Here is a 27,173-nt window from a genome sequence, read left to right as displayed (position 1 = left end):
GGGTTTGCAATAAGTAATTGCTGTTTCAAGACGCCTATAGGCAGGGAGTGTATGAATATCAGACTTGAACGCCAAATCATATGTCCATTTTGAGCCATACCGGTCATTTGCCACTCACGACACGATCATTTGCGGGCATTCGTTTTGTGACAGGAGAAACAATGACGGGACTTATTACGTATAACTATATTGGCTAATAACATTCATGGATTATAAACGCTTTAAGAAGTGCAAGCAAATTATCGTAGATTTTGGTTCCTTCTTCGGCCCCCTTTAAATACAAAAGGCTCTGGTATTTTCGCGATAGATACGATCGACCAGCCACCTACTACCTGTTCACTCCATCGTAGGCGAATGATACAGTCTACATAACATTAGTGAGTGGCTAGCCCAATGCGGCCATGAGGACTAGACATGTCATAACCCAAAAACTCCGAACCCCTTGACGCATGAAACTAAAGCATCCCTCAGTTGTTTCGACCGAGGGATAGCTTCTGACCTTGCGAGGCTGCACTATCGTCTCGCCGCACGCTCAATCTCGTCGTCCAGCTGTCGCTCCTCCTCTTCCAGTCTTCGGATCTCATCGGCCGTCATTCCATCTTCAACAAGGTGAGCGACATTGGAAGACATGCCTTGAGGCGTCTGAGCACCACTGTTGGCTCCACGATCGTGTGAAGCAACGGATGAACGGCCTGGTGGGGGGGTGGGAGCGACACCTCGATCACGGTCAACGTTTCCAAGGGCGATAGGCTGCATGTGATTCTCATCTGAGTAAGGTGAGTTGGGCGAGTCACTGGTACGGCCATTGATTTCCTTGTCCACCGCATAGGTTTGCTGTATGGTGTAGTCTTCGCTGGGGTGCTTGTTACGGCGACGGCGAAGGAGGAACCATACTAGTGCACCGATGAGAAGAAGACCACCGATAACAGCACCAACCGCAATACCAGCAGTTGCGCCAGTCGAAAGTCCGCCGCCGCCGCCGCTGCTGCTGTCGGAAGCCTCCGTGGTTCCGGTGGGTGCAATGCTTCCCGAGGTTGACGATGAGTCTGGTGAAAAGGTTGTTTCCGCGGGTCCTTGTTGTTTCTGGTCCTTTTGGAGCTTTGACTCTAGTTCAAGTTTTTCAGTCTCGTTATTGGTGATAGTGAAGAGTCTTGATTTGGTTGCACCCTCTAGTCCATCTTTCGTCCAATTGATCTCAATATGCATGTTATCGCCATAGAACTGTTCGGTTTCACCCGTGAAGTTGAGCGATACCGTAGTATTTGTAACTATATTATGGTGCATTAGTAAGAAACATGGAATCGGGACCATACTTCATGAGCTAGAGCAGAACTTACCTTCGATGAATTGATTGAAATCTCTCTTTGCAGATTTGAAATTGTAAGAACCCAGCGTGTCAACTTTGCTATTGTGGACAACCTGCCATGTCACCTTTTCGAGGGTAGTCTTGTTACTGGCTTCAAATGTGAAATCCTTCTTCTGAAGCTCAGCGTCAGCTATGAATACTGGGCTGAAATTGAAAAGCTGCGTATCGAACTGAACGGCGTCTTCCCCAGAGTCAGAGTCGCCAGAGTTACCAGGGTTAGAGTCGCTTAAGCCTCCGCCACCTGATTTTCCTGGTGAACCATCGTTGGGATTGCTTGTAGGCAATGGTGATGCTGATGCTGATGCCGGTGCATCTTGCATGTTCTTCGCAAGATCTCCCGCGCCAGCGCCCTCGCTCTGACCTTGATTCGCCAATCGATCCATTTGGTAACAGTGATTCAGGCCGCGTTGATATCGATTTATTGTACTGGTCGATTTGAAGAATCCTAGGTCGCTCGTTCACTCGTGCAAAGCGTGGACGTTGTGGTCGATGTGTAAGTCAGAGGCCGGTCTTTCGTCGCAAAGTGTTCGCTTTCCTGGGATTCGTTCGTTGAGCTATAGTCGGATCCAAGTCCACTTCCAACCACCAGCGGATAACGTTTGTTCGGGGACAAGTCCCTAAGGACTATACAAGTGAAAACAAAAACGAGGTTGTTTTATTAGAGGTTGGCTTCGGATACGAGAAGTAGTAAGACGAAAAGAAAGGTGAGCGAACGAACAGAAGGGGAGGGAACAAAGAAAACGGACAACTGTTAGGCCACTCCTTCCTTGTCCTTGTCCTTGTCACATCACTCCAAGTCTCCTCTTTCTGCTGCGGCAAGGCCTGGCTTGACCTGGATGGTTGCAAGTGCAGCCCAGGGAGTACTCAGCCTGGGTCACATATGAGGTGTACACGGCAGGTACAGCACAGTGCTTGCCTAAAGGGGCAAGTTTAACGACTTAGACCACTCCGCTCTCTTGCTGCACGGATGGAAAATGCACCCCGGTCTAGCGTTTTGTTTCTGCTTGGCTGGGCTGAGCCGCTGAACGAGGATCGCTGCAGCAAACGGCTTTGCTCTGAAACGCCGATATGCCAGTTGCCCTCCTCTACATGCATCGTGTCTCCATGTTGGTTTCTATCACGTTGCAGTCGAGCGAACTTGGGCGGCAAAGTCATTGTTGGATGTGCAAATAGACCATCGTATGTTGGCTTGACCACCAGCCCAACTCAAGCATCCTCAGCTGAGGTAAACGAGAACAAGAGGAATGCTCTATGCCCGTTCTAGTTTGGGCCGAGCTGGGGTGGTGCCCGGACCCCTGAAACCTCCTGTGGTTGACGGAGACCCTGGAATCCCGCCTTTGAAGGGATGGACAGATGGAGTCCTTCTGTCAGCACTAAGGTACCAATGTTGGTGACACTGAAGCATCAATGGAAGGAAGGATGATTTTTTATGGGTTGCTGACAGTATTGAAATCAGCACAGCCCTATACTCAATCTCGGACCATTTCTAATGAATCCCACAGAACATTGAGCCTCTCTGATATTCCTACGGATACTCAGTGCAGTTATACAAAGAGAGAGATCAAGCGGCATTCACAAATACTTGGGTCTGCATTCTCGCGAACATGCAGACATCCAACTGTGGAGAGGGCGGTGCAAGCCTCGCCAACTTCTTCCAAGACTCTGCCCTATGAAACGTCGGCATTAAAGCACCCATTGCTTCTCAACCTTTCTCCAATGGGAAAGGCCAGTTGCGGCTGACAAATGGGCACTGTGAAGTACGAGCTCTCGACTTCCATGATCACTAGCATGCTCCTTTGGTCTGCGTCTTAGACATTAGCGCTGAGCCCCGTCAGCCCAAATGTTACCATCACTCGAATATGTGCAACAGATGAGATCGAGAAACGATGGGATAGGCATTTTCTGTTCTTGACGAAATATTCGATACCAAAACATCTTACAAGCATTGTACCCCATCTCATCTATGTCGGGCTTGATAAACACAGGCCATGTAGTCGAGGTAGAGAACTTATCACTCACGCTCTGACACCACCATTGTGCCATCACATAATTTAAAGGATGCTCATTTTCTGACTTCGCCCCCAATAGTCTCGCGTACACCAACAACCCGACGATCTCGCCCATCTTCACAAATTTGCTCCGGTGGTGAGACATAAGAAACAACCGTACTTGCACACAGCAGCCAGCTCTACTCATCAACTGCATAATTCTTAATAGCGTGAGTGAATTCTGCTGACACAACGGATCATCCGATCTTTTACTTTGAAGCCCAATCAACGTAACACTAGAGACATACTCACCTCTCAGCTACTTCGGAGCAAAGTCTCGATTTAATACTATCACTCAGCCTCAACCTCGGTCAAATCGTACCCTGAAGCTAGAATACTCAAAAGGTCTTTTTTAACATCTCGCTAGTAATACGGGCCAAGGGTACAGTTTAACTCTCGCTACCTATGCTCCGGCAACCAACCCATGGACTTAGCCAGACTGGCTGGTTCGCAAACCACGATAATTGTAGTACAGTGCATCAGTGTGTAGCGAGAGGTTACGTTAACAAAGATCGCCCAACAGTCAGTCACACGCACATATTCCATGTGCTTTTTATAGAACGGATGACCAGGCCAACATCGAGTAGCATTTGCGGCAGTAACAACGACACACAGACCAATAATTTATTCGGCGCAACAATTCAAATGCATCAAAATTTCAATTAGGACTTATTCTCCTCTTCCTCCATCTCATCTTTGTCATTGCTCATGCTTACCACGTCAGGTATTCTAGATAGGTACTAACTACTATGCTAATAATGCACCAATCATTCTTTTGATTACTCCTTCAGGAATGCAACAACATTCAAAAAAATAAATCAAAGCCATGCGCCGCCGTAAAAACTCAATGCCAGAGTCAAATGTCGAAGACCCAGAGGCTGAGCTCTTCTAACCGCCGACCTGTAAAACACCAGTAACTCAGAAAGAACTCCTAGTATTGCCAAATCAAGCGAATGTCATTGAAATCTCCTTCTCCTTGCCAAAATCGTCGTCGTCGGAATCGCCCCACGGCTCGTGCAATGTCATTGAAGGCAGTGTCTGTGCCGTTTTAATCGGTGGTCGAGTTGGTGTAGTTTCGGTAGCCGGCGCCGTTGTCGCTGTCGACCGCGGGTGATCATCAAACGACGTATCAAACGTCATCTGGATATCGTCCTCGTCGTGTCGGTCTGAGCCGTATGCATTGCCATGTTCTGACCCGAACCCTGCGCCGTATGGTGAGCCATAAGCAGGTGGTGTCGCCTGCCTGGTATAGCTGGGCGTGTAACTGTGAGACCGCTCTTGGGACCCTCTAATATCGTGCGAGTCTCGTGCTGTATTAATGTTGGTTTGGGAGCCATTGGCCGTTGCTGACGGAGACCCTGGAAGCGACGACACGTCCAACTTCATGGGAGGCAATGTTGACTTGATCTCCTTTACCTGAAGATCTTCATGACTGGCGTAATGATCACGAGCATCCTTGGCAATTTCTGCTCGAATTGCATCGATATCGAACAGAACGCCGGTATTGCTGTCGCCTCCTTCCTTTGCCTTGTCTTTATAATCTCCGTTCTTCTTTTGATCTTCGTAAATCTCCCAATCCTGCTTCCCGGCGTTCTTTCGTCTACCGAAGAAGCTAAATCGTCCAGACTTCTTCGCCTTGCCATCCTTCTCCAGGTTCTTACGAGCCTCTTCAATCTCGTTAATCAACTCTCGTTGTCGCTCATTATGGTTGTCTGGGTCTGGGTCCTCAATTTCAACAAACTCCTCGCTGTCAACAGACCATCCACACCTCATCAGCAAGACGGGCATCTTTTGACGATAGTCCATGTGGCCATTCACAAGATCAGTAACGTCCATATTCTCGACAAAGGGGCATTCCTCAACAGGAGCTAAACCAGCTACCCGGCGGATACCTCCACTTGTGAGTCGGAACAGATAACCAAGAATCCAGTCGTTTCGGTTATAGGCATTGAGGAATCGGCCAGAAACAACAGTCTTGGCCTTGATGTACTCCTCCCTACTCACCACAATAGGCGAGCCAAACATGTAAACGTTCTGAACAATACCAACCCCACCCTTCTTGGCGAGCTCTTGAAGACAAGAGAAGACCACTCGGGCTCCAATTGAGAACCCAACTAATGTAATTGGTCGGGTTCCCAGATTGCGCTCGATGAGAGAATCTGCAAGAATCTTTCCGGCAGCTGTAGCGCGGTCCAGAGAAACGGCCCAAGGGTTATCAATAAGATAGGAGAGCTTGGTCAGGATAATCGGCAGCTGAATAGCCGACATGAGAGTTGCTAAAATGGTTGTACCAAGGATTTGTTGAATACTCGATGTAAGAGCCTTGGGAAAGATTAGTTTCGCACGTCATGTCAAAAGAGAACAGGAAAGCTTACTTCAGTAGCCAGGATATTGATGGTGTCACCCATACTTCGAAGCATCTCAGGCTCGAAAAGCACGGAGTAAATGTCACCCATGACAGGGTCGACCGTACTAAAAGGCAATCGGACGTCATCGACCTTACCCGTCAGCCACCCAGAGATGGTCACAATAAGATTAACTCGCTTATTGTTGTGAAGGGGCCGGTATTCGAATGTCTTGACTGCACCAGTTCTTCGACCTGCAGCTCGGCCTCCGATAAGACTTCCTGATGCTGCTGCACCCGATGTGATGATAGCTGCTCCTCCAACACCACCAAGAAAACTACCAGTACCTGTCACTCCGACAGCTGTTAAACCGGTAGCCAGACCAGCTCCGATGACGGGAGCGAGAAGACCAGCCGAGAGACCGATAACCAAGCCGCCACCTACTGTAGCCAGACCCATCATGACATATCGGCGAGTTAATGCCTTCTTCCTTCGGGCCTCTGTGTGCTCCTCCTCATTCCAGTTCTCCTTCTCAGCCGCCTGCTGCATCTCGAGAGCCTCTGTCACCTTCTTCTCAAAACGACAGATGTCAATCCAGGTGATATCAAGACTCTCACCGACCCGTTCAAGTAGCACTCTTGAGCGCGCATCATAGATAGAATCAGCAATCAAGAGTAGAAAGAGATCGCAGAGAACCGTCCATCGTAAATCAATATCAATCTTTGACGTTGTGGGAAGCTGTGATGGCGTTTTGACATCCGATAGCTCCTCGCCGTCAAGCGCCTGGTATGGTGGTGGTACCTCGGCGGGCTTCTCATCCAGAGAGGGGGTACCTGGCATAGATGCCTCACCCTCTGCCATAGGGTTTGCTACGCGAGCATTGGTAACGAGCGCGGGCGACAAGTCTTGAGGCATTACTCCATGTTCGGCCAGCTGTTCAATCATGATTTGCTCTGCCTCGTTAATCTCCATGTGAGCGTAAAGTCGAAGCATCATCTTTTGACCCCACATCATCATGGATTCAACTGCGATGCCGACTTCTTTCTTTGTCTTCTTGAACGTCTTCATCTTTTCCTCCTCTTTCACAAGTCTGACAATTTCGAGACGGACCAATCCAACGTATGCGACTCTTTGCCCCTCTGTCAAAAGATCCTTGGTGGCCTGCATCTGACCGATAGCGTCCCGTCCATCGTCGTCATCCACCATGCTGGTTCCGGCTGCACTCTTGAAAAGATATTTTGTGTTCTCGTCCATACTTGTCGCAGACTCGGCGTCATCATCCAGGAACACGCGGGTGTAGCCCTTGCCAGCACCACCAAGTCCTCCGTATTCATATGTTTCGACTTCCTCCGCATCGTATTCCTTGGCAACTAGCTTGTCATCGTCGTTATACATATCATACCGGGCGTATGCAGGCATCTCCTGCCATTCTAATTCGGCTTCGCCCTTCTTCTCTTCTGGCTGTTCCGTGATCTTTTGGTGGGAAAATTCAGAAATCTGTTCACGCTTGGGCTGTATGGGTGAAGTAGGAACCGGGACTGTAACATCTGAAGGAGATTCTTTCTTATCAACACCCACTTCGATATCTTTAGGCTTAGGTGCATCGTTGACTGCTGGTTGTACTTCTTCGGAAACTTCGGGCTTGTGATCGGTAGGGCGAGCACTTTCGACTGCCAGCACTTTGTTCTCTTCTACAGGCTTTTCAGGAACATCTGTTGCTTTTGGTAAAACCTCTTCAGGGACTCCCGGCTTCGACTCGCTGGGTGTGCTTTCAGTGTCGAGAGATTCGTTCTTTGTAGGCGTAGTCTCGATCGGTGTGGGAGTTTCCTGCGCGACAGCAGAAGTCTCTAATCTAGTTTCTTTCCTAGGGCTTGACTGTTCAGACCGGGCATCTTCAAAAGTATCGCTCTGGTCATCTGCTTTGACCGCTTCGCCAGCAGGAGGTGTCGCTTGATCCTTGGTCTTATCTTTATCGTCCTTGGCTTCAGGGGCTTTCGATTGCTCGTCAGTAGCAGCTCCGTCCAACGAAGACGAGGCAGGCGTCTCTCCTTTAGAGGCATCGGTAGGCGCATCAGTAGGCGCATCGGCAGGTTCGTCGTTCTTCGGAGTCGGATACCGCCTGATGGGCAGGCCAAAATCGTCTACATCGGCTTGGGTAGTCATGACGTCTCAATAATGAAAGACCGTGATTAAGTTTGGTATCCCCGCTCAACGGGCTTGTTAAGAACCGCTTTCTTGAAAAAGAAATATGAAGAAGTGAAGGATGTCTTGGGTTATTCAAAGGCGCTTCAAATGGATCGAGAGGGCCGAAGGCCTAGTAACGACATTCGACCCCAAATCAAAAGTGCTGCGGGCAATCAAATCACCAGGACTCCTTTAAGGTTGAAGCCAGCCAAGGAGTGAGGTGAGATGATGTAAGTGGTGATTCGACGCGAGAATTACCCCGTATCAAAAGGTCCAGAAGTCGAATTGTTGTAAAAGAACAGGCGACGGGCTTGCTATTCCCCTCGTCCCTCTGCTATTCCAGAAACGAACTCCTATATTGAAGTGGATAAAATCCGTCTTGAATTACTACGAGTGGGGGTCGACCCAGAGGCGGTTGATGGCCCCTAACAGACAGTGGATGGGTGGATTCTTAGTGGACGTCAGCACTTTGGTGCAAGGAACCCATGCAATGTTCCACTCCAAGCCTACCACATATGGGATATCTTGAAGGCAATTTCTTCTTCATACCTCACGCGACTCCTAACAATTCTTTGCAAAAGGAGATGCGACGCTCCTTGGCCTGGGCTGTTTTTGTCAATTGGTTGCAACATCGTGATAAAGCAAAAATTAGAGTCAATGCAACTTGAATGCATCGTTTTCCAATTAAATTGACACCGTTGTTAACGCTTAAACACTATATCCTTTTCACCACACCCCTTGATCCCCTCTCAACCTATGCTATCTTCTCGGGTATCGCCAATGGCGCACACTCCTTTCGATAAACTACCTTGGCGCATTTCCTGGGGTTAACACGCGATATCCTATTAGCATTCCTCCCGCGATGCCCGCTTCTTTCCAAGACTTAAGCGTCTGCCATAGTCACCTCAGTGGTAGTGGTAGTATTCGCTTCGCCTTGGTCCTCTGTCTCAGAGGTCTTGTTCCGTCTCCGTCTCTTTCGCTTGCCGGCGCCTTCTTGTGTGTTCTCCTTGACCTCGGAGGATTCCTGCTTTCGTGGTTGCTGGCCATCCGTCTTTGGCTTCTTCGGCTTTTGGACTGCCAGAGGGTTGGGTCCTTTGGATCCATACCCCTTCTTTTTCTTCTTCTTTTGGTCTTCTGTAGTACCGGCGTCCTTCTTGTCGGCCTTCTCATCATCATCGTCTGCGTCTTCTCGCTTTCGCTTTCCGACGGAGCTCTTGATTTCTGCTCGGAACTTGCTCCTCTCTTCCCTCGCTCGGACCTGAACACTTTCGTCGGCCATTGGCTCGAGTATCATGACACTCCTCTTGATATAGATTAGAGGAACACCTTTGATTCCTCGTAGCATCCTTCGCACTTCCTGATCTTGACTGGCAACCACATAACGATGCTTGTTTTGGTTTGTGTCCTTGGGGTCGACTACTGATCGAAGGCATTCTTGAGTGCTCAGCGGTTCGGGGTACTCGTTAGGGTGATGACCGCATCTTCGTCTTTCGAGGGATTGGCCGAGCTTTATAAAATCTTCATTTCGCGTAGCGTAGAGCTTGCGCATCTCACACTGCGTCACCACTGGTCAAGTTAGCAATTGGTCGCAAGACAGCTTGGTGATGGGACATACTGGACTTGACCTTGCCATGGACAGTCCTTGACAGAGCAGGCTCGAGGTCCATCTTGCATCGGGAGGAATCTTGGATCATCTCGGCATCGACTAGATATTGTAAGCTTTGTTCGTGCTAGCTTTTCCCACCAAATTGTCGGGACAATAGCAGTTTGCGACAACTTACCCAAGACTTGATACGGTTCACGGAAGCCGAAAGTCTGGGAGAATTGCTCCATGAGCTTCCGGTACTGTTTTGACCTCTTTCCTCTCATCTTGAATAGCTTGTTGCTGTGTCAGGGGCTGAGCCAGTTGCTTGAGCGTACCAAACAAAACTTGATGCGACACCAGGTGAAGTCAAGATCAACTCCAAAAAATAAATTTCCTTATCGCGGCACGTGCGATAAGATATGCCAGACGCGACCCGCTAGCCATCATCATGCCCCGCTATCCCACTTGTCATGAAGGGAAAAGAGTCTTAAAGAAAGCAATTTTATTTTAAATCTACAGCTTTATAGTGATAATCATATCCAAGGTATAAGTATCGTTACTACTAGCGCAATGTTTATATGGTTCTGATTCTTATTGTATGATCTTAAAATCGTCTTGTTTCTCCAAGGGATCCTATTGCATCCTACAACTAAGTATTATCATGGTGGCACGTAGATGATCAATAGTTCAGTTCAGAGTAATCGTTTTTATATTTAGTCAGCAAATTCTTCTATAATGCATGGCAAGCCTTATATCCGGGCTATGTGTATCCCATCCCATCATTAAATCGTGTAATTAAGTAGGTAGCATAATGCTTCGCTCATTCCGTCAAGTCTACTCTAAGTCGTTCAGATGTCTCGAATGTCCAGCAAAGAGACTACCATTAACCCTCATTCTCCACACATAGGGCAGCGACAACACTGATATCATCGAGTTTGCCTACTCATGTTAGATTTCTGTGCAGCAAGATGTGCAATGTGTAAAACTTACCACCTTCGCTCGCCAAACCTTCTTCGATCGCACGTTCCATAAATGGACTCTCAGCGAAGGGATCTAGGGCTATTTCCTTGGCTGCTTCAATGAGATCCTGGGCAGCTGCCCTCATTCCACCATTACGACCGCCTGTGAGGTCACCTCTGTGAGCTTCTGGGTGTCTTCCAGATTCCCACTCTTTAATACTTTTGAGTATACTCGCAACAATCTCGTGCTCCCAAAGATTATCGATAACGCCGTCGGTCATTGCCAGCACAACATCGCCAACTTCCAAATCGATCTTGTCCACAATTGCATTATCGTTGGGCGTGTCAGGGCTGTTTGTGCCAAGCTGTCGTGGGCAATCAAACCAGTGCCATTGCTCCACAGTTTTGAAGATGATCTTCTCGGTGCTGGGGCGGAGAACCATAACCTGGCAGTCGCCAAGATTGGTTACATACAAGACTGGCGACGTCTGTGCTTCATTCTCGGTGCAAGTCTTGTAGTATAGTTGTGCTCCGCAAACTGTTGTCGTGCCCAAACAGTCATGCTCAGTCGTCGCAGCAAGGGTCCGATCGTATGCGCTCTGTAGACTAGCGATAGGGTTGGGTTCTTTGGATTTTTCTATTTCAGCCAGTTCTTCTTCGATCGCGGAGGACCAGAAATGCGAAACAAGTCGTGACCAAAGTCTGGGATAAATGTAAGCGGCTAATTGTAACAGCTCGGAAGTTGACCGATTACTTACCCAGCATGTCCTCTCGGCCTCGTAGCCCACGCTCCTACGCCGTCGTTGGCACAAATGAAATAATCACTTGCATAAACAGCATCATCGCCGTTCGTTTTTCCTCTTATCAGTTGGCCGTGGACAAAGGCACGACGGTCGCGGCTCTGGTGATGTGTACTCAGAGGATCCGTGAATGATGTAGACGGAGGAGACAGAAAAGGCGGAGGGAAAGGGCGAGGAGGTCGCTTCGCAAAAAGGCCTATGCCCGTCTCGAACCGAAAAGGCAAGATGGGGGTCTCATGTGTACGATGAGTCGTCTCTGAAGCGAACCATCTCTTGCGACACGGGCGCCATGTCGTGCGTGCCAGGCGTCGCACCGGGAGCGATGGTAGTGTTGATATTGGGACGGGCGCCAGAATCGAATATGGTTGAATGAGCATTCCAGCTATACAAGCCTGATGCTGATGCTGCCTGCCCAGTTTGAGTTGCCTGGCCGCAACCTGTGGTGAGACTGCTGCTGTGCCAAAGATTGAAATTCCTGAAAGGAGTAATCAGGCTCGGGCTCAGGCTCACAATTGAGACAAGATCGGAGTGTAGGTACGGTTGGGGGATGGGATTACAGACAGTTTAGACACGTGATAAGACAGACCTCAATACCGACTGCTATACCGCCAGAGAAAAGGCGACATCCAAAAATGGCAATTTCTGAGTCAAAGCGACCAATGATCACAAACACTGTTCTTCTCCCGCAGGAACCCGAGCTCCTTGTTGACCCCAACCGCAAGAGAGACAGGCCTTACACTGGAAGAGAAGGGGGAAAAGGGGGAAGTGAAAGGGAAAAATCCTTCCTTTTTACTATAAAAGTTTGATCCCCCCTAACGACTTTGTTCCGGTTGACTGTTTTTGTGCGACCGGTCCGTAAAAAAAAAAGGTTGTGCTTCGGCCAGCTTCCGTGAGAGTGGTAAAGCATCCAATGGCAGAAATCCATAACATGATCGGGTAATTTGTTCAGATCTCTCTGTCACAAAGAGAAAAAGACCATTCTCGGATCGATATCTGGGGAAGCTTAAAGTAACAATGTAGAAATTGATACCCTGTAGTGATACCATAGAATATGTTGAATGTTAGACAATTGGCGAAACCATGTGCTGGTTTTCAGCCCAGGCACGGGTGGGTCAATATACAAAAATCGCATGAATTGATCATCTAGGTTAGGAGGTAGTACTGTACATAGGTAGCTACTTAGAGGTAGCCAAGTTCCGACCATGAATAGCATTCTCGAACCCGACGGCAGAATTTCACTAGAATTTGACGTTAGGAACATAATCGAAGCACCACGTGTTGGCGTTTGAGACACATACCTTTTTACACGTCATGAGACGAAACAGCAGCCACATTGAATAAATTAAGGTGTCTCCAGTGTGAAGGTTGCCGCACCTGGTTTTGGTGCAACTGATCTAAAAGCATCAACTTAACCTATCATGAATGCCAAAGTATGGGCCGCCAACAGCGCGCAATGACCCTCCTGTGTTGTCAATATTCGCTCAGGAAGCATGCCATTCATAATAAGGAGAGAGCTAATACATGACGCAGTTTATTGAGACACTGTCATGATGTGACATGTATTCATGTCCCCACGCATGCAAAGATCAGCTGGACAGGTTGATAGCATCCTCAATAGACGTCGTGTAGGGGAGCTACCACCACAGTATCGGGACTCATGACGTAAATGATTGTAATGAACTTGCTTTCAGCTGTAGCCAGCAGGGTGAGGTTGCATTCCCTAATTAGGATATATCTTGAAACTCTTCTCCATATGGTAAGCTACTCTGCTGTACTCTGTAGGTAGCGTTGTAAGATGGAAGATTCTGCTGTAAGTCATGTTACAGTACGTACGTAGCTGACATGATGATCTGCGGCTCTTGAGAGATGAGTTGCCGGCTCTTCAAATGCCTGACGATCAAACAGAGTGGACCTGGCCGATCGCGCTGTAGGGGGGCCTGACAGAAGCTGTTAGGCTGTGTCAAATGGCCATCCATGGCATCTAACACAATCGGAACTTTCAGGTGAGACGCTAATCACAATCATCAACCATTACTGGCACGGTCTACACCTGATTCCCCATTGTTTGACGCGCAAGCGCTGTCCTCAAAACTTCAGGCATTGTATGAATGTTGTCATATCTATCAAACAGAAAATTCTAACCGCCTACGCAAACCAACCCCGTTATGGTTGTAACCCTCGAAGCTGATGAGGCATCGTCCAGTATTGCGGTACAGTCATTCGTTATGTATTTGCTATTTGCTAGCGGCTGACTGAGCATGGACGATGCATGGTCGAGGAAGAGCCGGTGTTCCCGGTCGAGTAGAGCAAGGTACAGTATACGAACATCCTGTAATCGTTGATCGGATTCTGCATTGATGTACAGAGTACAGGGCGCCTCGATGCACGTTGGGACCAATCGAGAGGTTCCATGTGCTGGAATAAACACAACACCAAGAGCTTGGCATCATGTCTAGCATAGCCATAGCCATCGTGATTTGAACTCACGTATCGGATCGCTGCACAAAAATACTTTTCGTTTTAGAAAAGCACGCTAGGTTTGGCTCTAGGTTGTCTTCTCCGGATTTTACGGCTCCAACTTCACCTACATTGACCCTTGTCCGGCTGAGTGCAAATAAGGCTCGGATGCCTCCATCCATCATCCATCCATGAACCCTAAACCCAGGAGTGCCTTAACCAGCGGTAGCACTAAGGGACACGCCGACGATGTATACGTGTTACTTCAATGGGCCTCTGGTAAGCCCCATATGTGTCTATCATTTGAAACTCTTGAACAAATCGAAAACGACCGCAATTTACGAAGTGATACGGAGTACAGGAGCATCTGTCCTTTCTTGGAGTATCAACCTTGAGGCACTCAGCACGCCAAGCTTTTTCCAACCCCAGGAAACTGTTCAAGCCCGCTTATATACGAAGCCTAGATGCCAATGGAAAAAGAGGCTGGACGCTTACGTATGCCTGTATTGAGCGGAACGGTGGAGTCGAAATCGCTAAAAGCCCCAAAGATTGAGTCTTGGCTAGATACTATTGAAGCAATAATACGAGTTGCTTGGCTCTCTGACAACTGGCTCAGTATGGTGCAATTTCGTTGGTACGACAGCACTCAAATGTAAAGCTTATGAGATTGTGTTCTACTCGTAACAGGACGAAACAAAGCGATTCATTGGAGGCAATCGGAGTGGCTGGCACCCAAGCGTCTGAGACGCATGAGATGGAGCCATCCCGGGCATGGACGATGAACGGCCCGTCCAGTAGGTTAGGCCCAGCGCTCGTGGAGACAGCGGTAAAAGAAGCCTTGAAGTGGAAAGAAATGGCGTTAAGAATGACGAGTCTTTTCTAGGCCGGGACATGCCACGATGACACCCGTCGTTGACGCCGTTCTACGGAGGCCGAAACGGGAATATCCCAGCCACTGTCTAGACTATCTAGGTAGTTATCGCATATTCGTTGACAAGATCATGTTGTACTTAATTAAGCAGTGGATCAGCAAACTGCACACTGCAGGTCCCCATGTTACCCTGCTTCCAAGTCGAGGGACTCTGTAATGCTGACAGACAAGATTTCCTTATCGTTATTGCCTCGTTCTTGTGCTGTGCCGCGAATTCCAAGCCTGGTTGCTGGTACAGGTTGCTTGGAAGACCAGATGAATTGGTCCCAGAGAAGAGACACAATACAGCAACTATACCAGCAGCAGTTGGCGCCAAGCACACACGAATCCAATGGAGTAGATGCATGCAGCCTCTTGCTATTTTGCACTTGATCTTGGCTCAGTCATAGACAGATGGTAGAGCGGGACTATGATTGGATGGCATGATTCGTCCACATAACTGTCGATACGCCGAAGCGCCCATCCAGCATCTGACAGTTCGTCAAAGGCATGTTGCGAAACAGTGGCCTGTCGTCGAAGCATCCGCTCGATTCTTTGTGCTTCTTTGAGCTCTATTTTCGTCTGAGGTATAGTAAGTCTGGTCACCAGGTAATGAATGGTAGGTATTCGTAGTCAGCTTAAAACTGGGCATCATGGCAAGTACATATATAGAAAACATGATTCCCCCTGCCGCTATGGGCGGATTGTAACCCTCCTTGATCCTTTTCGCGAACAATTCTTTCCTTCTGTTCCTTGATTCTATTTCTTTTGCTGCGCTTTTTACTTTCTTCCTAGAGTCTTGGCTCACCGACTTTGCTTGAATTACATTACTCGGTGTGCACAGGTTTTGAGGTGCCTTTGTCAAGACTACTGACCTAGGAGGGTCCTCTTAGTGAATTGAGGGTGTCCGTTCTAGCCCAGCCCAGTCCAGACTTAGACTTCCAATCCATCTCGCCCAGGCCATACATAACCCGCTAAACTAGTGACGTATGCCACTGATCGGGCCCGTCATCACTCAATTCGTTCATCGCAAATCGCATATCGCATATCGTTCGCAGAAGGAGTACCATCTTGTACTGTACTTTACAGTACCTACGGGATTGCAAGCAAAGAAGAAACAGTTTGGTCTCGTACGCAGACAAATTAAAGAAAACGAGCTCGTCGGACCCTCTTCTTTCCCGTACTCCAGAAGTACCCAGGACCGAGGGACTTTATCGAGAAAATAAGGGACCCCCCGCGCTGGTTGGAGATCCATCGCAACACTGAACACAACCCGGTCCCGGGCTGTTTTGGAGCTTGTTGGTGGTCCTCTTTTTTCCAAGAAAACCTGCTGTCGTTGACGTTGAATTTCTGGGTCCCCTACCAGCCTCATACAGATTTAAACAACCAAGTCCGCAGTCTGGAAAACCTGACAAGGTTAACCCATCGAACGACGCATCTCTCTTTTCCAACTAATACAGTGCTTCACTTGAGCAACGCAGGGCGAAGGACCTCCAACTCGGTACTTAAGGGACCACCGCCGCTGCTCGCCGAAAGACAATCGTTAACAAGTCCGAAGACACCGGCTTCCGCGTATTGGAGAAATTACGGCCACAGCCCGTATACCTAATTACCGGCAGCTCCAGAGTCGAGACCTGCATTGCACTGCCTATCCGTTACTGTCGCTTGCCCAGGCACTGACTGCGGTTACTTCTTACGGTAGATCACCACAAATTGACCAGTTGCACCTGGTCATCGACATCCTTGGCTGTTCAAGTACTGTACTGACATGTCAGTCACCCGAAGCATCCGTATCTGCATCCGCATCCGCACCCGCCGCAGCACTACCTTTGAATGGATATAGTCCGGCCCCGGGTTCTAAAGAGAGTCTAGAGTTCAGAACCGACATAATAGTACAAGAAGCGCCCACCTCACCTACATTTGAAATCGTATCGCACGCAAGGGCCAGCTTTTTCCCTTTCTTCTTTCTCATTCTTGGACCACAGGACCGCCCTGATCTTTAACGCCCAGAAAAGATAATCAAACTCGTCTGAAATTGCGATACCGGACGACGTCAGTATCGTGGCTGGCGCAGCTTTTCATCTCTCGAAACCATCCCTTGCGCAGTTAAACCGAACGAACTAACTTTCTTCTCCCTTTGTTGTTGCTGGGCACGAACCGGCCTCATTATTAATTGTCTTTTTTTGTGTCTCAGAAATTTCCTTCGGTCATACCCGCGCCATTGTTGACAAGATGGGCCGAAATCGAGGTGCGTACCTACACATGTTGTGCATTCGTGAATCCCATTCCAGTCCTTGGGGTTGGCTCTTTCGTATACGTTGCGTTGCGTTGCGCCCGAACGTGCACGCCAGAAAGACCTAAAAGGTGGTGCTAGTGGCTCTTTGGGCCCTTGCCCTGGCGTGTCCATGTTCAGTTTAGGTGGGCTTGCCCAGGGCACCCGATCCAAATTCATGGACTGGACAGCCTGAGATGACCCTCTTGTGCGCCTGCAACATCGGCCGCAGGGGGGGGGCCGTTATGGGTAGCGGGGACAAAGAGTTCCACTGTTCGTTGACGTATGGTGGCCCAAGGCTCCCTTGGCTAGTTCCTCTAGGGGTCCGGCTCTAATTGAAGGGACTGAGCGACGTGGACATATTGTCTACTTCCAGGGGGCCGCATGCCGTTCATAATATCTCACCTCATCCCGTCTCGTGCTAACTTGTTGGTGCCGATACTTAGTTCTTTCGTTTATGTCCCAGTTCTCTGCTGGCACAAAGACACCTCCGCCTTCAACATCTCCTCCATCAGATTCACCTCATAAGCAAGGGCATCATCGCAGAACGGTTTCTGGCACAGAACCCTTTCCTGATCATCGAGTCAGTACCGATATTTCTCGGCCAAACACACCGCCTTCGCGACCGGACTATGGCACACCTTTAAACGGCGGCTCCCCAATTGAACCATCCACTCGCCGACGACGCAGTTCATCCGCTGCATCTTCACGACCCCCGTCCATGGTCTTGGCTCACCAACCACCCATTATGGACATCACCGAGGACACAATCCCCGAACTCCAGCCTATCTATTCTTTCCTCAACAGCCACTCCAACAAGCTGTACCAAGAGGGCTATTTCCTCAAGCTTGATGACCAGAACACACGTATGCTTGACCCAGATCCCATTGCCGTTTTTACCATCCCCACATACCTACCCCTGACGCCAAGGGGACTCCACATTCACCACTTCACACATGTGCTGCAAGGATGTCCAGCTAACGACGTCGTTAACAGAGGGTAAACCCAACCCTGATAGAACCTGGTCTGAATGTTTCGCCCAACTTGTCGGTACCGTCTTGTCGCTATGGGATGCCTCAGAGCTTGATGCTGCCGGCGAAGATGGCGAGGTTCTGCCCAAGTTTGTCAACTTGACTGATGCATCGATAAAGATGGTAATTAATCCGGTCACGCGTTAATCGTGAAATTTCCGAACTCGACTAATACGAACTTCTGATAGATCGAATCCTTGCCTACAAGGTCTGCCGACGAACAGCCCCTGCAGAATATCTTGAGTATCTCCACAGCTGGAAGAAACCGATATCTGCTTCACTTCAATTCTCGCCACTCCCTGTTGCAATGGACCGCCGGTATCCGACTGGCCATCTTTGAGCACTCCTCGTTGCAGGAGGCCTACACCGGTGCTCTCATTGCTGGTAAGGGTAAGTCGCTCAACAATATTGGTGTCATCATGGAGCGGGCAAAGTTCCCCACCGAAGAATGGGTTAGAGTCCGATTCGGTGCTGGTGTACCTTGGAGACGATGCTGGTGTGTTATCACCCCTCCCGACGAGAAGCAGTATGCAAAGCTTCAAAAGGAACTTAAGAAGAGGTCTCCATATGATCGATCACCGGTTCCCACACTCAAGGGAAACATCAAGTTCTACGACGAGAGGAAGGATGGCAAGAAGCAGAAGAAAGCGCAACCAATTGCCACTATCACTGACGCTTATTCGGCTTATGCAATCTATCCCCAGGCAAAGTCTTTGATTGAAGCGTCAACTCTGCTGAAGGTTGAGGGCAGCATTTCTATTCACACTGATCCTCCTTCCTCCACTGAAGGTTTCGTTTTCATCATGCCAGAGACCCGGCCTGCTGTCACCGGATTCGAGATGTTGCTGCGTTTTCTCTTCCCCACATGGGATACCTTTGGTCTTTATGGTCGTCCCGGGAGACTGGTCGCCAGTACACTGGATTCCAGATCCCTCATGTTTGCCATGCCAAAGAGTCGGCGTTATGGCTACCTCGAGAATCTCGACGTTTCCAACTTGATTCTTGAGGATGGCAGCTCGAACTGGGGTGAGCGAGATTGGAGAAAGAAGCTAAAGGAATCTACTGGCACTCGTATGAACGCCGTGGATGATGCACCTGCAACGCGCTCTCGAAGCAACAGCCGAAAGAGCGTTAGGTTGAGCTTTGGGGATGGCCCTCCCACTCTCAAAACCAACTCGGACCAGCAAGTTCCCACCAGGTCTTCACGATCTTTCTCCTTAGGTGAGCGCGCTCGAACAGACTCCGCTCCTGCGGATCCTGCTCGGGTAGCTCTTGGAAGCCATGGCCGTAACTCATCTGACCCCAACCAACTTGGTGGTCCTCCCTTCCGCCCCGATGCCAATGGCAACAGCCCTTACTCCGCCTCGCCACAGCGTGGCCAGACTCCTGTTGGGAACCAGGCTTCGCGAGACCAGAGTCCTGCTTACCAGAACGAACGTGGGCCTAATGGTTCGCCACCTCTGAAAGACCTGGATGGAATGCGCCAGATGCACACTCCCGAGCCTGTTTCGCGCCCTCCTGCTTTCAGCCATGGCTCTCAAGGCAGACCCGTCAGCAGAGCTTATCACTCACCTGAGCTCAGACGAGCTAACAGTAGGCTTTCCGTTACTACTCTAGCCCAGCTTTCCTCAGCTGGAGGAATGGGCGGACCGAATGATTCGAGACCTTCTCCAGGGGAAGATGAGGTGGACGCTGCAAGATCTGGACCATCGGTACTGCCACCACACGCCAACTCCGTAGGGATATCTGCTAACGACAACCGCTCGCGTGAAGTTTTAAGCCCGACAAATCAGGATCCCTCTTCCAACAATCTCCCTCCCCCAGCCAACTTATCTCAACAGCGCTCTCGATCACCACTGGGCCAGCCCCCTCTCGGGCCACCTAGTCCTTATGGCCGCGGGCCAAACTCGCGCCCTGGAACTTCGGTAGGTCGACGATCCCCGATGCCTCCAGGTATGCCCCCTCAACAACGTCCTCTTCACCCGCAAAATGGCAATCGTCGCCCTGATATGGGGCCAGATGGGCGACGCCCTTCGGATACTCGACGACCGGGACCTGACGGAAGAAGACCCTCTGACCCTCGAGGCCCTGGTTTCGACGGCCATCGGCCTTCTGAACCGCGAGGTCGTGGAAATGGGCCACCTCCCGGGCATGGACATCCACCTCCTGGTCCTTACGGCAACTACCGTCCCGGTCCAGGTCATCCTCCTGGACCCCCTGGGCCTCCTGGCTCATACGGACCACCAGGATCCCGCCCTAATGGGCCTCCGAACGGGCCTCCAAACGGGCCTCCCAATGGTGCCCAGGGACAAATGGCTCATCGGAAGCCTGTACCAGGACACATGCCTGGTCCCCCGCCACCTGGGCCCGCACAATTTGAGAATACCAAGGGTAACACTATGTCCGGCAGCAGCGCCATCACCACAAACGAGATCATCGATCACTATGCGTACGATCAAGGCCGACAGACACCTCGCCAAGGAACCCCAAACTCTGAAAGGCGGCCACAACTACCTGGCAGACTGGAGAGTAATCAAAGCAGTCAATACGATGACCACTCTCCTGCAACCAGCCTCAGGAACTTTGTAGATTCATACGAGTACCAAGAACCTAAGCCACGTGCTGGTGTGCTGAAGACTGTCGGCGGCGCCGAAGAAACAGACAAAGAGTTTGATATCCCAGATATCAACTTCGGTCCAACCATCAACTATGGTGCTACTAAGAATAGGCCCCATACGCCTGGAGGTCATGGACCAACCCCCCCTCACAAGTCTTCAGCCTCTCAGGGATCCGTCGGCCAAAAAGAGTCTCCGGATTCGAAGCGAACGATGGCCTGGTCACCAGGTGGAACAGCTCCTCCAGCCAGCACTCATGGACTGAGTGCCGAAGAGTTTGTGCAGCACAGGGCGGCCCATGCCCGAACCGCATCTAGCAACAGCATCGGTGGCAACCTCCCGGGCACTCCTGGGCCTGGGATAAAGCGAAACAGCTCCTCCGACATTCTACAGGCTATTCAAAACGGCCGTCACTCTCGAAATACATCGGCTGATTTGCTTCAGCGACCTGGATCGCGAGGCGCAAACTCGACGTTGAACTTTGCAAGCTCTGGGGAAACTTCAAGCCATCTGAGTGCACGAGAGCAAGAACAAATGGCCCGTTTAACTGGCCAGCCTCTGCTTAGTATGCAAGGACATCAAAGACAAGGATCGCAGGGGTTCTCGCCTGGTCACCAGAGGCAGGCTTCCTCAGGTTCAGGCTTGGTTGGTGCTATTGAGGCCCGGGAACGGGAGAAGCAGCAGATGAAGCAAGGGATGAACAGCCAAGCGGTCCAACAAGCGATTAGCCAACGGCAACAACAGCAGGCTGCTATGGCGTATCAGCAGCAGATGGCACAACAACAAATGGCTCAACAGCAAATGATCCAACAACAACTCGCTCAGCAACAGCAAATGGCATATCAACAGCAAGCCCAGCAGCAGCAGCAAAACTATCAACAAGCATACCAGCAGCCAATGATGGGTGCCGGCAACATGCCTGCATACAGCCCCATGGGCCAAGCTCCTGGCCAGTACACGCCGGGTGGCTCCCAATACGGACCAGCATCTCAACAGATGGGAGGGCACGGACAGCCGAATAGTTTCTCACGACCGATGCGAGCTGCTCAACAGGTCGATCCTCGCTTCGTGCCACCTCAAGGTCAATACGGCTCAACACCGCCTGGAACACAACAGGCGTCTCGCAGTGTCCATCCACAGTTCCAAGGACAAGCGTTCTAGTCGGGATTTAGGAAGAAGCTCCAGTCAAGTCAGCATGGAACTATTTATGGGTATCGCATGATCACGGCGACTCGGAGTACAGACGAAACGGACGCATACATCATACGGCGTTTTGGGCATGTAGGAACATGATTTGACGGTCATGGGTTGAAATCAATTTGCATACCATACTCTTGGGTATACAGAGAAGAGTTGCATTATCTTGGGTGTTTTCGCATCATATTCATTTATCATAGAGTCATTATCAAGCTAGTTAGCATACAATATTCTGTTTCCTTACAATACTTATTTGACTGAACTACAAACACTTCACTTCATCTTGGGTTTATAAACGTGAGGTTCAATGTATGGAAAATATAACGGTTATAATACATGTTTAAGCACGTCTGTAGCTAGTCACGTCATACTTGATGACATCGGGCCTCGTCAATCTAAGATCGTATTTATTGTTGGAATCGAAGTAAAAAGGGCCAGTTATTGGATCGCGGCGAAGCGTGAGCTAAGCTGAGACTTTTGGCAGGCGTTGCTGTCCAGTGACTTTGCTTGACCCGCTCAACTCTGAAGGCCAGTCTCGCGGGCAATGGCTGGTAGTTGGCGCCTGACAGGCTGACGTCGACGTCTGCAGCCGTTGACTGTTTACTGTTGGAAAAGCAACAGCCCGAAGCGCGTGACTTGAGCGCGCCTCGAGTACCGTTTCCACGCGCCCGTGTTACGTGGATAGAACGTGATGTGACCTTGTTTTGTTAAATCATGAGCCCGACTTTTTTTTTTGCTTTCTTTTTGGTTGCTAAGGCATCTAGAACGTGTTTTGTATGGATCGTTTCCACTCTATTAAGCAAGGGGTCAAGCAGTAGGGTCTTGACGGCACTCAAACGGTGTCTCCCCGCCGCGCTGGGACGTGGGTGCTCGGGATTTATCAGCCTGGAAGCGAGAGCAGATGGTGCCTAATTACCAGGCAATTGGCCATGGGACAGGCCTGCTACCGCTGTTAGAACAGATTCCGATCGCTATTAGCCAATCAGAGGCAGCCCAGGCAGTTCCATAGCCCTCGAGGCAGGCTGGGGGGACCTGCTTGTCGTGACGTTCCTGCCCATCTTAGTAGACTAAACCCATCCATTCGTTCCTACTTGAACCTCAATAGTCCCTTGTCGTTTCTTTTTCCATCCTGTCCCCCTCTCTTTGGATTCTTGATTCTTCTTCAACCTCCTCTTCTATTTACTTTTTGGCACTTTTAAATACATTTTGCTCCATTGAGCCCACCTTGCGCCTGACGCACCGAGACATTCAACCCCCTGGCCGGTCGTCCTACCATCTCGAAAAGGTTACCCCAATACCGTATCTAAACTAGGACTTTCCAGCTTGTAGCGTTTGCGCCCGTGATCGCCTCAGAACGTTGCAAGCATTATTATCTACCCGGAACGGTCTCTATTAAGCTTAAAACAGCAGTCTTGCATTGCATTGCGGCGCAGGCTGCTCGGGTCGATCCCAATGGACGGCGACGAGCCCACGCAGGGTATGCCCTCTCTGTATTGCTCAACCTCTCTCTTGCCTGCGCTGACCTCCTCATGGAAGCGACCCAGAATGTCCTCGATCCGCGCCGTATCGGGAAGCAAAACTCGGGCTTCTCAGACGAAGACATTTCCGATATAATATGCGTCCTCTACCCACACTCAGACTCAGCCCGCATCGAACTTGAACGCCTGGTCAACGAAAGCTCTCCCCATATCATCGGTAAGGAAGAAGCGGACGGTGTTGAGCCGGATTATGCCCTCGAAGACCAGGCTGGTCGATTTCTCGCCAACCCAGGAGGCAGCGGCAGTCATGCTATCATCCTCCGACTGTCGTCACAGCTCAAGAACCCTGCTGCTGGGTTTGTCTTTGGGCGCAACCCAGCGCGATGCGATGTTGTATTTGTAAACGATCCCTTGAAGCGAGTCAGCAACATACATTTCCGAATATATGTCAACGAGTACGGCACCGTCATGATTGAGGATCAGTCTACCAATGGTACTATAGTAGATGACAACATTCTAACCGCAAATCCTGCAGTCAACCCAACAAATGGCCCATGTATCTCAAAATGGGTTCTCAGCTCTGGCTCCATCGTCAGAATATTTCTTCACCAAAAGGCAAGAGATTTGACTTTCCGAGTTCGGATACCACGGCGAGATAATGAGTACGACCAAGCGTATACCGACAAAGTGGATGATTTCTTTACTCGCCACGGAATAAAACGTTCAAATGACACAATCACTCCTGGACCTGGTGGGCACGTTGATCTCTTCAAGCATCCAGCCCAAAACCAATTTAAAAGAGAGGAGACGGACGAAGCTCCCCAGGAAGTTCCACTCAAACTACAGAAAAGAAGAGACGGAAACAGAGAATGGACGGGTTCTGGCAAGTACAACAGAATTGGGACAATTGGAAAGGGCGCATTCGCGGTTGTTCACAGGGTTACGTCTAAGTATGACGGTTTACCCTATGCGGCCAAAGAGATTGAAAAGCGTCGTTTTATAAAGAATGGTGTACTCGACCAAAAGGTTGAGAATGAGATGAAAATCATGCAGCGGGTTGAACATGTAAGTCTCACACCATATCGCCCTGCTGTTGCTAACATCTGTCTCACAGCCTCATATCGTTCGCTACGTGGAGCACTTCGAATGGGATGATCGACTACTTATCATCATTATGGAATTTGTCCCTGGTGGCGACTTGGGCAAACTTATCTCGGACCACAAAGCCATAAGAGAGGATGTCGTTCGAACCATGTCAGGGCAGCTCCTAAGCGCATTGGGATACCTACACGCCAACAACATCACTCATCGCGATGTCAAGCCAGACAATATTCTTATCAACTCTCTCAATCCTATCGATCTCAAACTCACCGACTTTGGCTTGTCGAAAATGGTGGATAGTGAACAGACCTTCTTACGAACATTCTGTGGCACTTTACTCTATTGTGCGCCAGAGGTTTACACAGAATATGCGGAGTATGATGATAACGGTGTACGTAGCCGGGGTAAGAAAATGCGACGTCCTCCGGGTCAGAGATACAACCATGCTGTTGACATCTGGTCTTTGGGCGGTGTGTTGTTCTACGCTCTGACTGCGTCGCCCCCTTATCCAGTTAAGAGCGGCATCAGCTATTCCGAACTGTTGCACAAGATCATGACTACCCGGCTGAATATCTCACCCCTGCAGAGAAATGAAGTGTCAGATCAAGCCATCGACTTCCTTTGCAGAATGCTTGAGAAACGCCCAGAAAACCGAGCGACAGTGACCGAACTCGAAAGCCATCCTTGGCATACCGCCCCCCCATCTGTCATCAACGCCTCGCAATCTTTCGACGAGGTCTCGGACGACGACATGTTTGATAACTTCTCTCAGCTACAGCCCCGCCACTACGAGGAAGACCGTGTTAGTGACTCCATGGGTGAGGAATCAGAAAAGGAAACCGCGGCAGGGCTACCGGAAGCCAACAAACCCAGGCTTTTTGGAGAAGTCGGCGCTTCTGCCATTGGCAGCTCTGGTGTAATCCCAGGCGATTACCTCAACCTCGAAGCGAGCAACGCTAGCACAGGTGAAACTGAGATTCTTAATCAAGACGAGGACGAGGCTTACCAATCAGACGAGGATGCCACGCCTAGGAGCAGGAACCGCCGGACATACCGCCAAACGACTGCCTCTATGGTCCAGAAACAATCGGAAGACCAGCTTCAAAGCCTTGTCGAGAACGTGGCTTCCCAAAGCCTTGGTGGCGACGAACCTAGCGTGCAGTTTCCCGGGGCCTCTCAATTCTCCTTGCAATCGTCGGATTTCAATACCAGCAAACGCAAGCCCCCCTCTCAAGACACCAGCGACGAGTTTGAGGAGAGCACGCCACGCGGAAAACCTACGATGAAAAGATTAAAGTCGGAGGGCAATACTGACGACATGACAGACGACGTAATTGAAGAGTATCAACTACTGATTCAGGTTCCTGTAGCTGGAAAACCATCCTCAGGACGTCAAATTGACCAGCCTTTCAACAAAACATGTTTTTGGGAACAGGATAAAAAGACATGGCACTTCAACTATCCAGAATTAACCCACCTCCAGCACAAAGCCTTTCAGCAGGCGGCGGAGACCAGGGGCGAAACGTTTGCGCCTGGAAAGACCCCATTATGGGATCTTGCAATGAAGTATTTCTCTCCAGTCTCAAAAGCTGGAACGCAAATCAGCGAAACTCGACGGAGCTCCCGAACACCGCAGGGCACGACAGACGACGCCATGGAGTTTCCACCTACCGCTGCTGCCTCTGAGGACTCACAGATCCCTGACACGATGCCCACCAGCCATACCCAGATCGTCGTCCCTGTTCAAAAACCAGAGCCCAACAAGCAACTCGTTGGCGTTATTGAGTCCCATCCAGATTCATGCATACCTGGTATTACTATTCCTATCACCGACACTCTGGTTTCTTTTGGTCGTGGTCCTGCAAATACAGAACCATTTAGCGACATTTATGAGTCTCGTGTACCAAAGTATGCGTTCAAAATATTGCTCTGGAAAGATGGCGATACCTTTGATCCTTCAAAAGACCCATCAAAGGTGTCTCTTCCTTGGCTTCGAGATGAAGAGGATCCAAATGACTATAGCTTCTATGTCTCGACGAAAGCATCTGTCGGCATCAGCATTAACGGTTATCAGCTTGCCTCAGCTGATGCTAAGAACCACGGCGGGCCTTCTCATCACTGGGCTCGCCTCTATAATGGTGACACGTTAACAATCTGGGGAACTGGCGACCGCAACAGTAAACAAACAAAGCTCAACTTCCAATGTCTTTGGGGTGCTTCTACCCGAGAGCGAGACGAAAACAAGGCACTAGAACTCGCACCCCGACCACTGGCCCAGAGGCTTGATGCCGCTTGCCAGAAGACAGAGAGACGCATGAAGGATGCTATAGAACGGAAGAAGAAGGAGGATGCAATCAGTGCTGATTTACAAGAACGCTCAGAGAACATCGACAGAGAACGAGCACGGAGCGATGCTTTTGAGATGAAACGTCAGGAAGCTATCGCATATTTCGAATCAAGACAGAGCCCTCTGTCACGCATGGCTGCGACCACAAATGCGCCCTTAACAAGTCATTTTCTTGGGGTACCGTTGCCCCGTGTGAGTCCCGGCCAGGAGAACAGCTTTAAAATTCTGTAGTGGGACATCGGCATGCATACATACAGTTCATTAGAGAGAAGCATTGGTGTTTTTAGGCGTCAGATCCCTTAGTCGGCGCTCGGATGATGGGATAATGCAGTAATGAACTCTATTACTTTATATAGTCATTGTTATTCTGGCGTGCTCGTGTGCCGAGGAACGGCTGGTTCTACGGAAATCCCAAGTGAATTCTACAACAAAGTTCGTGATGTTTCAGGCGGAATTGAAGGCTTGTTAAGAAGGGATG

General features: G+C 49.8%; 8 protein-coding genes across 8 annotated transcripts; 2 read left to right on the top strand and 6 right to left on the bottom strand.

Annotated features, from left to right (window-relative positions):
* Positions 1–220: 220 nt before the first annotated feature.
* FGSG_00438 (uncharacterized protein) lies at positions 221–1,749 on the bottom strand (the record flags this gene model as incomplete). Its single annotated transcript, XM_011317805.1, has 2 exons — positions 221–1,268; positions 1,338–1,749. 2 exons carry the CDS (start codon positions 1,747–1,749, stop codon positions 514–516), a joined length of 1,167 nt encoding a protein of 388 aa, XP_011316107.1. The 3' UTR covers positions 221–513.
* A 1,432-nt stretch (positions 1,750–3,181) lies between these two features.
* FGSG_11767 (uncharacterized protein) lies at positions 3,182–3,490 on the bottom strand (the record flags this gene model as incomplete). The annotated part of the gene is made up of 1 exon (XM_011317804.1): positions 3,182–3,490. One exon carries the CDS (start codon positions 3,488–3,490, stop codon positions 3,182–3,184), a length of 309 nt encoding a protein of 102 aa, XP_011316106.1.
* An 869-nt stretch (positions 3,491–4,359) lies between these two features.
* FGSG_00437 (uncharacterized protein) lies at positions 4,360–7,922 on the bottom strand (the record flags this gene model as incomplete). Its single annotated transcript, XM_011317803.1, has 2 exons — positions 4,360–5,736; positions 5,790–7,922. 2 exons carry the CDS (start codon positions 7,920–7,922, stop codon positions 4,360–4,362), a joined length of 3,510 nt encoding a protein of 1,169 aa, XP_011316105.1.
* A 904-nt stretch (positions 7,923–8,826) lies between these two features.
* On the bottom strand, positions 8,827–9,812 carry FGSG_00436 (uncharacterized protein; the record flags this gene model as incomplete). Its single annotated transcript, XM_011317802.1, has 3 exons — positions 8,827–9,461; positions 9,559–9,648; positions 9,725–9,812. 3 exons carry the CDS (start codon positions 9,810–9,812, stop codon positions 8,827–8,829), a joined length of 813 nt encoding a protein of 270 aa, XP_011316104.1.
* Positions 9,813–10,411: 599 nt separating this feature from the next.
* FGSG_00435 (uncharacterized protein) lies at positions 10,412–11,664 on the bottom strand (the record flags this gene model as incomplete). The annotated part of the gene is made up of 3 exons (XM_011317801.1): positions 10,412–10,467; positions 10,519–11,189; positions 11,246–11,664. The coding sequence occupies 3 exons, from the start codon at positions 11,662–11,664 to the stop codon at positions 10,412–10,414; spliced, it is 1,146 nt and encodes a 381-aa protein (XP_011316103.1).
* Positions 11,665–13,011: 1,347 nt separating this feature from the next.
* FGSG_11766 (uncharacterized protein) lies at positions 13,012–13,758 on the bottom strand (the record flags this gene model as incomplete). Its single annotated transcript, XM_011317800.1, has 4 exons — positions 13,012–13,095; positions 13,121–13,234; positions 13,443–13,636; positions 13,683–13,758. 4 exons carry the CDS (start codon positions 13,756–13,758, stop codon positions 13,012–13,014), a joined length of 468 nt encoding a protein of 155 aa, XP_011316102.1.
* Positions 13,759–17,674: 3,916 nt separating this feature from the next.
* FGSG_00434 (uncharacterized protein) lies at positions 17,675–22,040 on the top strand (the record flags this gene model as incomplete). Its single annotated transcript, XM_011317799.1, has 3 exons — positions 17,675–17,792; positions 17,923–18,080; positions 18,146–22,040. 3 exons carry the CDS (start codon positions 17,675–17,677, stop codon positions 21,731–21,733), a joined length of 3,864 nt encoding a protein of 1,287 aa, XP_011316101.1. The 3' UTR covers positions 21,734–22,040.
* A 1,181-nt stretch (positions 22,041–23,221) lies between these two features.
* FGSG_00433 (uncharacterized protein) lies at positions 23,222–27,114 on the top strand (the record flags this gene model as incomplete). Its single annotated transcript, XM_011317798.1, has 4 exons — positions 23,222–23,246; positions 23,306–24,312; positions 24,362–26,887; positions 27,052–27,114. 4 exons carry the CDS (start codon positions 23,222–23,224, stop codon positions 27,112–27,114), a joined length of 3,621 nt encoding a protein of 1,206 aa, XP_011316100.1.
* Between the last annotated feature and the right edge of the window lie 59 nt (positions 27,115–27,173).

The sequence above is a fragment of the Fusarium graminearum genome, chromosome 1, assembly GCF_000240135.3.
Source record: "Fusarium graminearum PH-1 chromosome 1, whole genome shotgun sequence".
Lineage (NCBI taxonomy): Eukaryota > Fungi > Ascomycota > Sordariomycetes > Hypocreales > Nectriaceae > Fusarium > Fusarium graminearum.
This window is presented reverse-complemented; position numbering and strand designations above follow the sequence as displayed.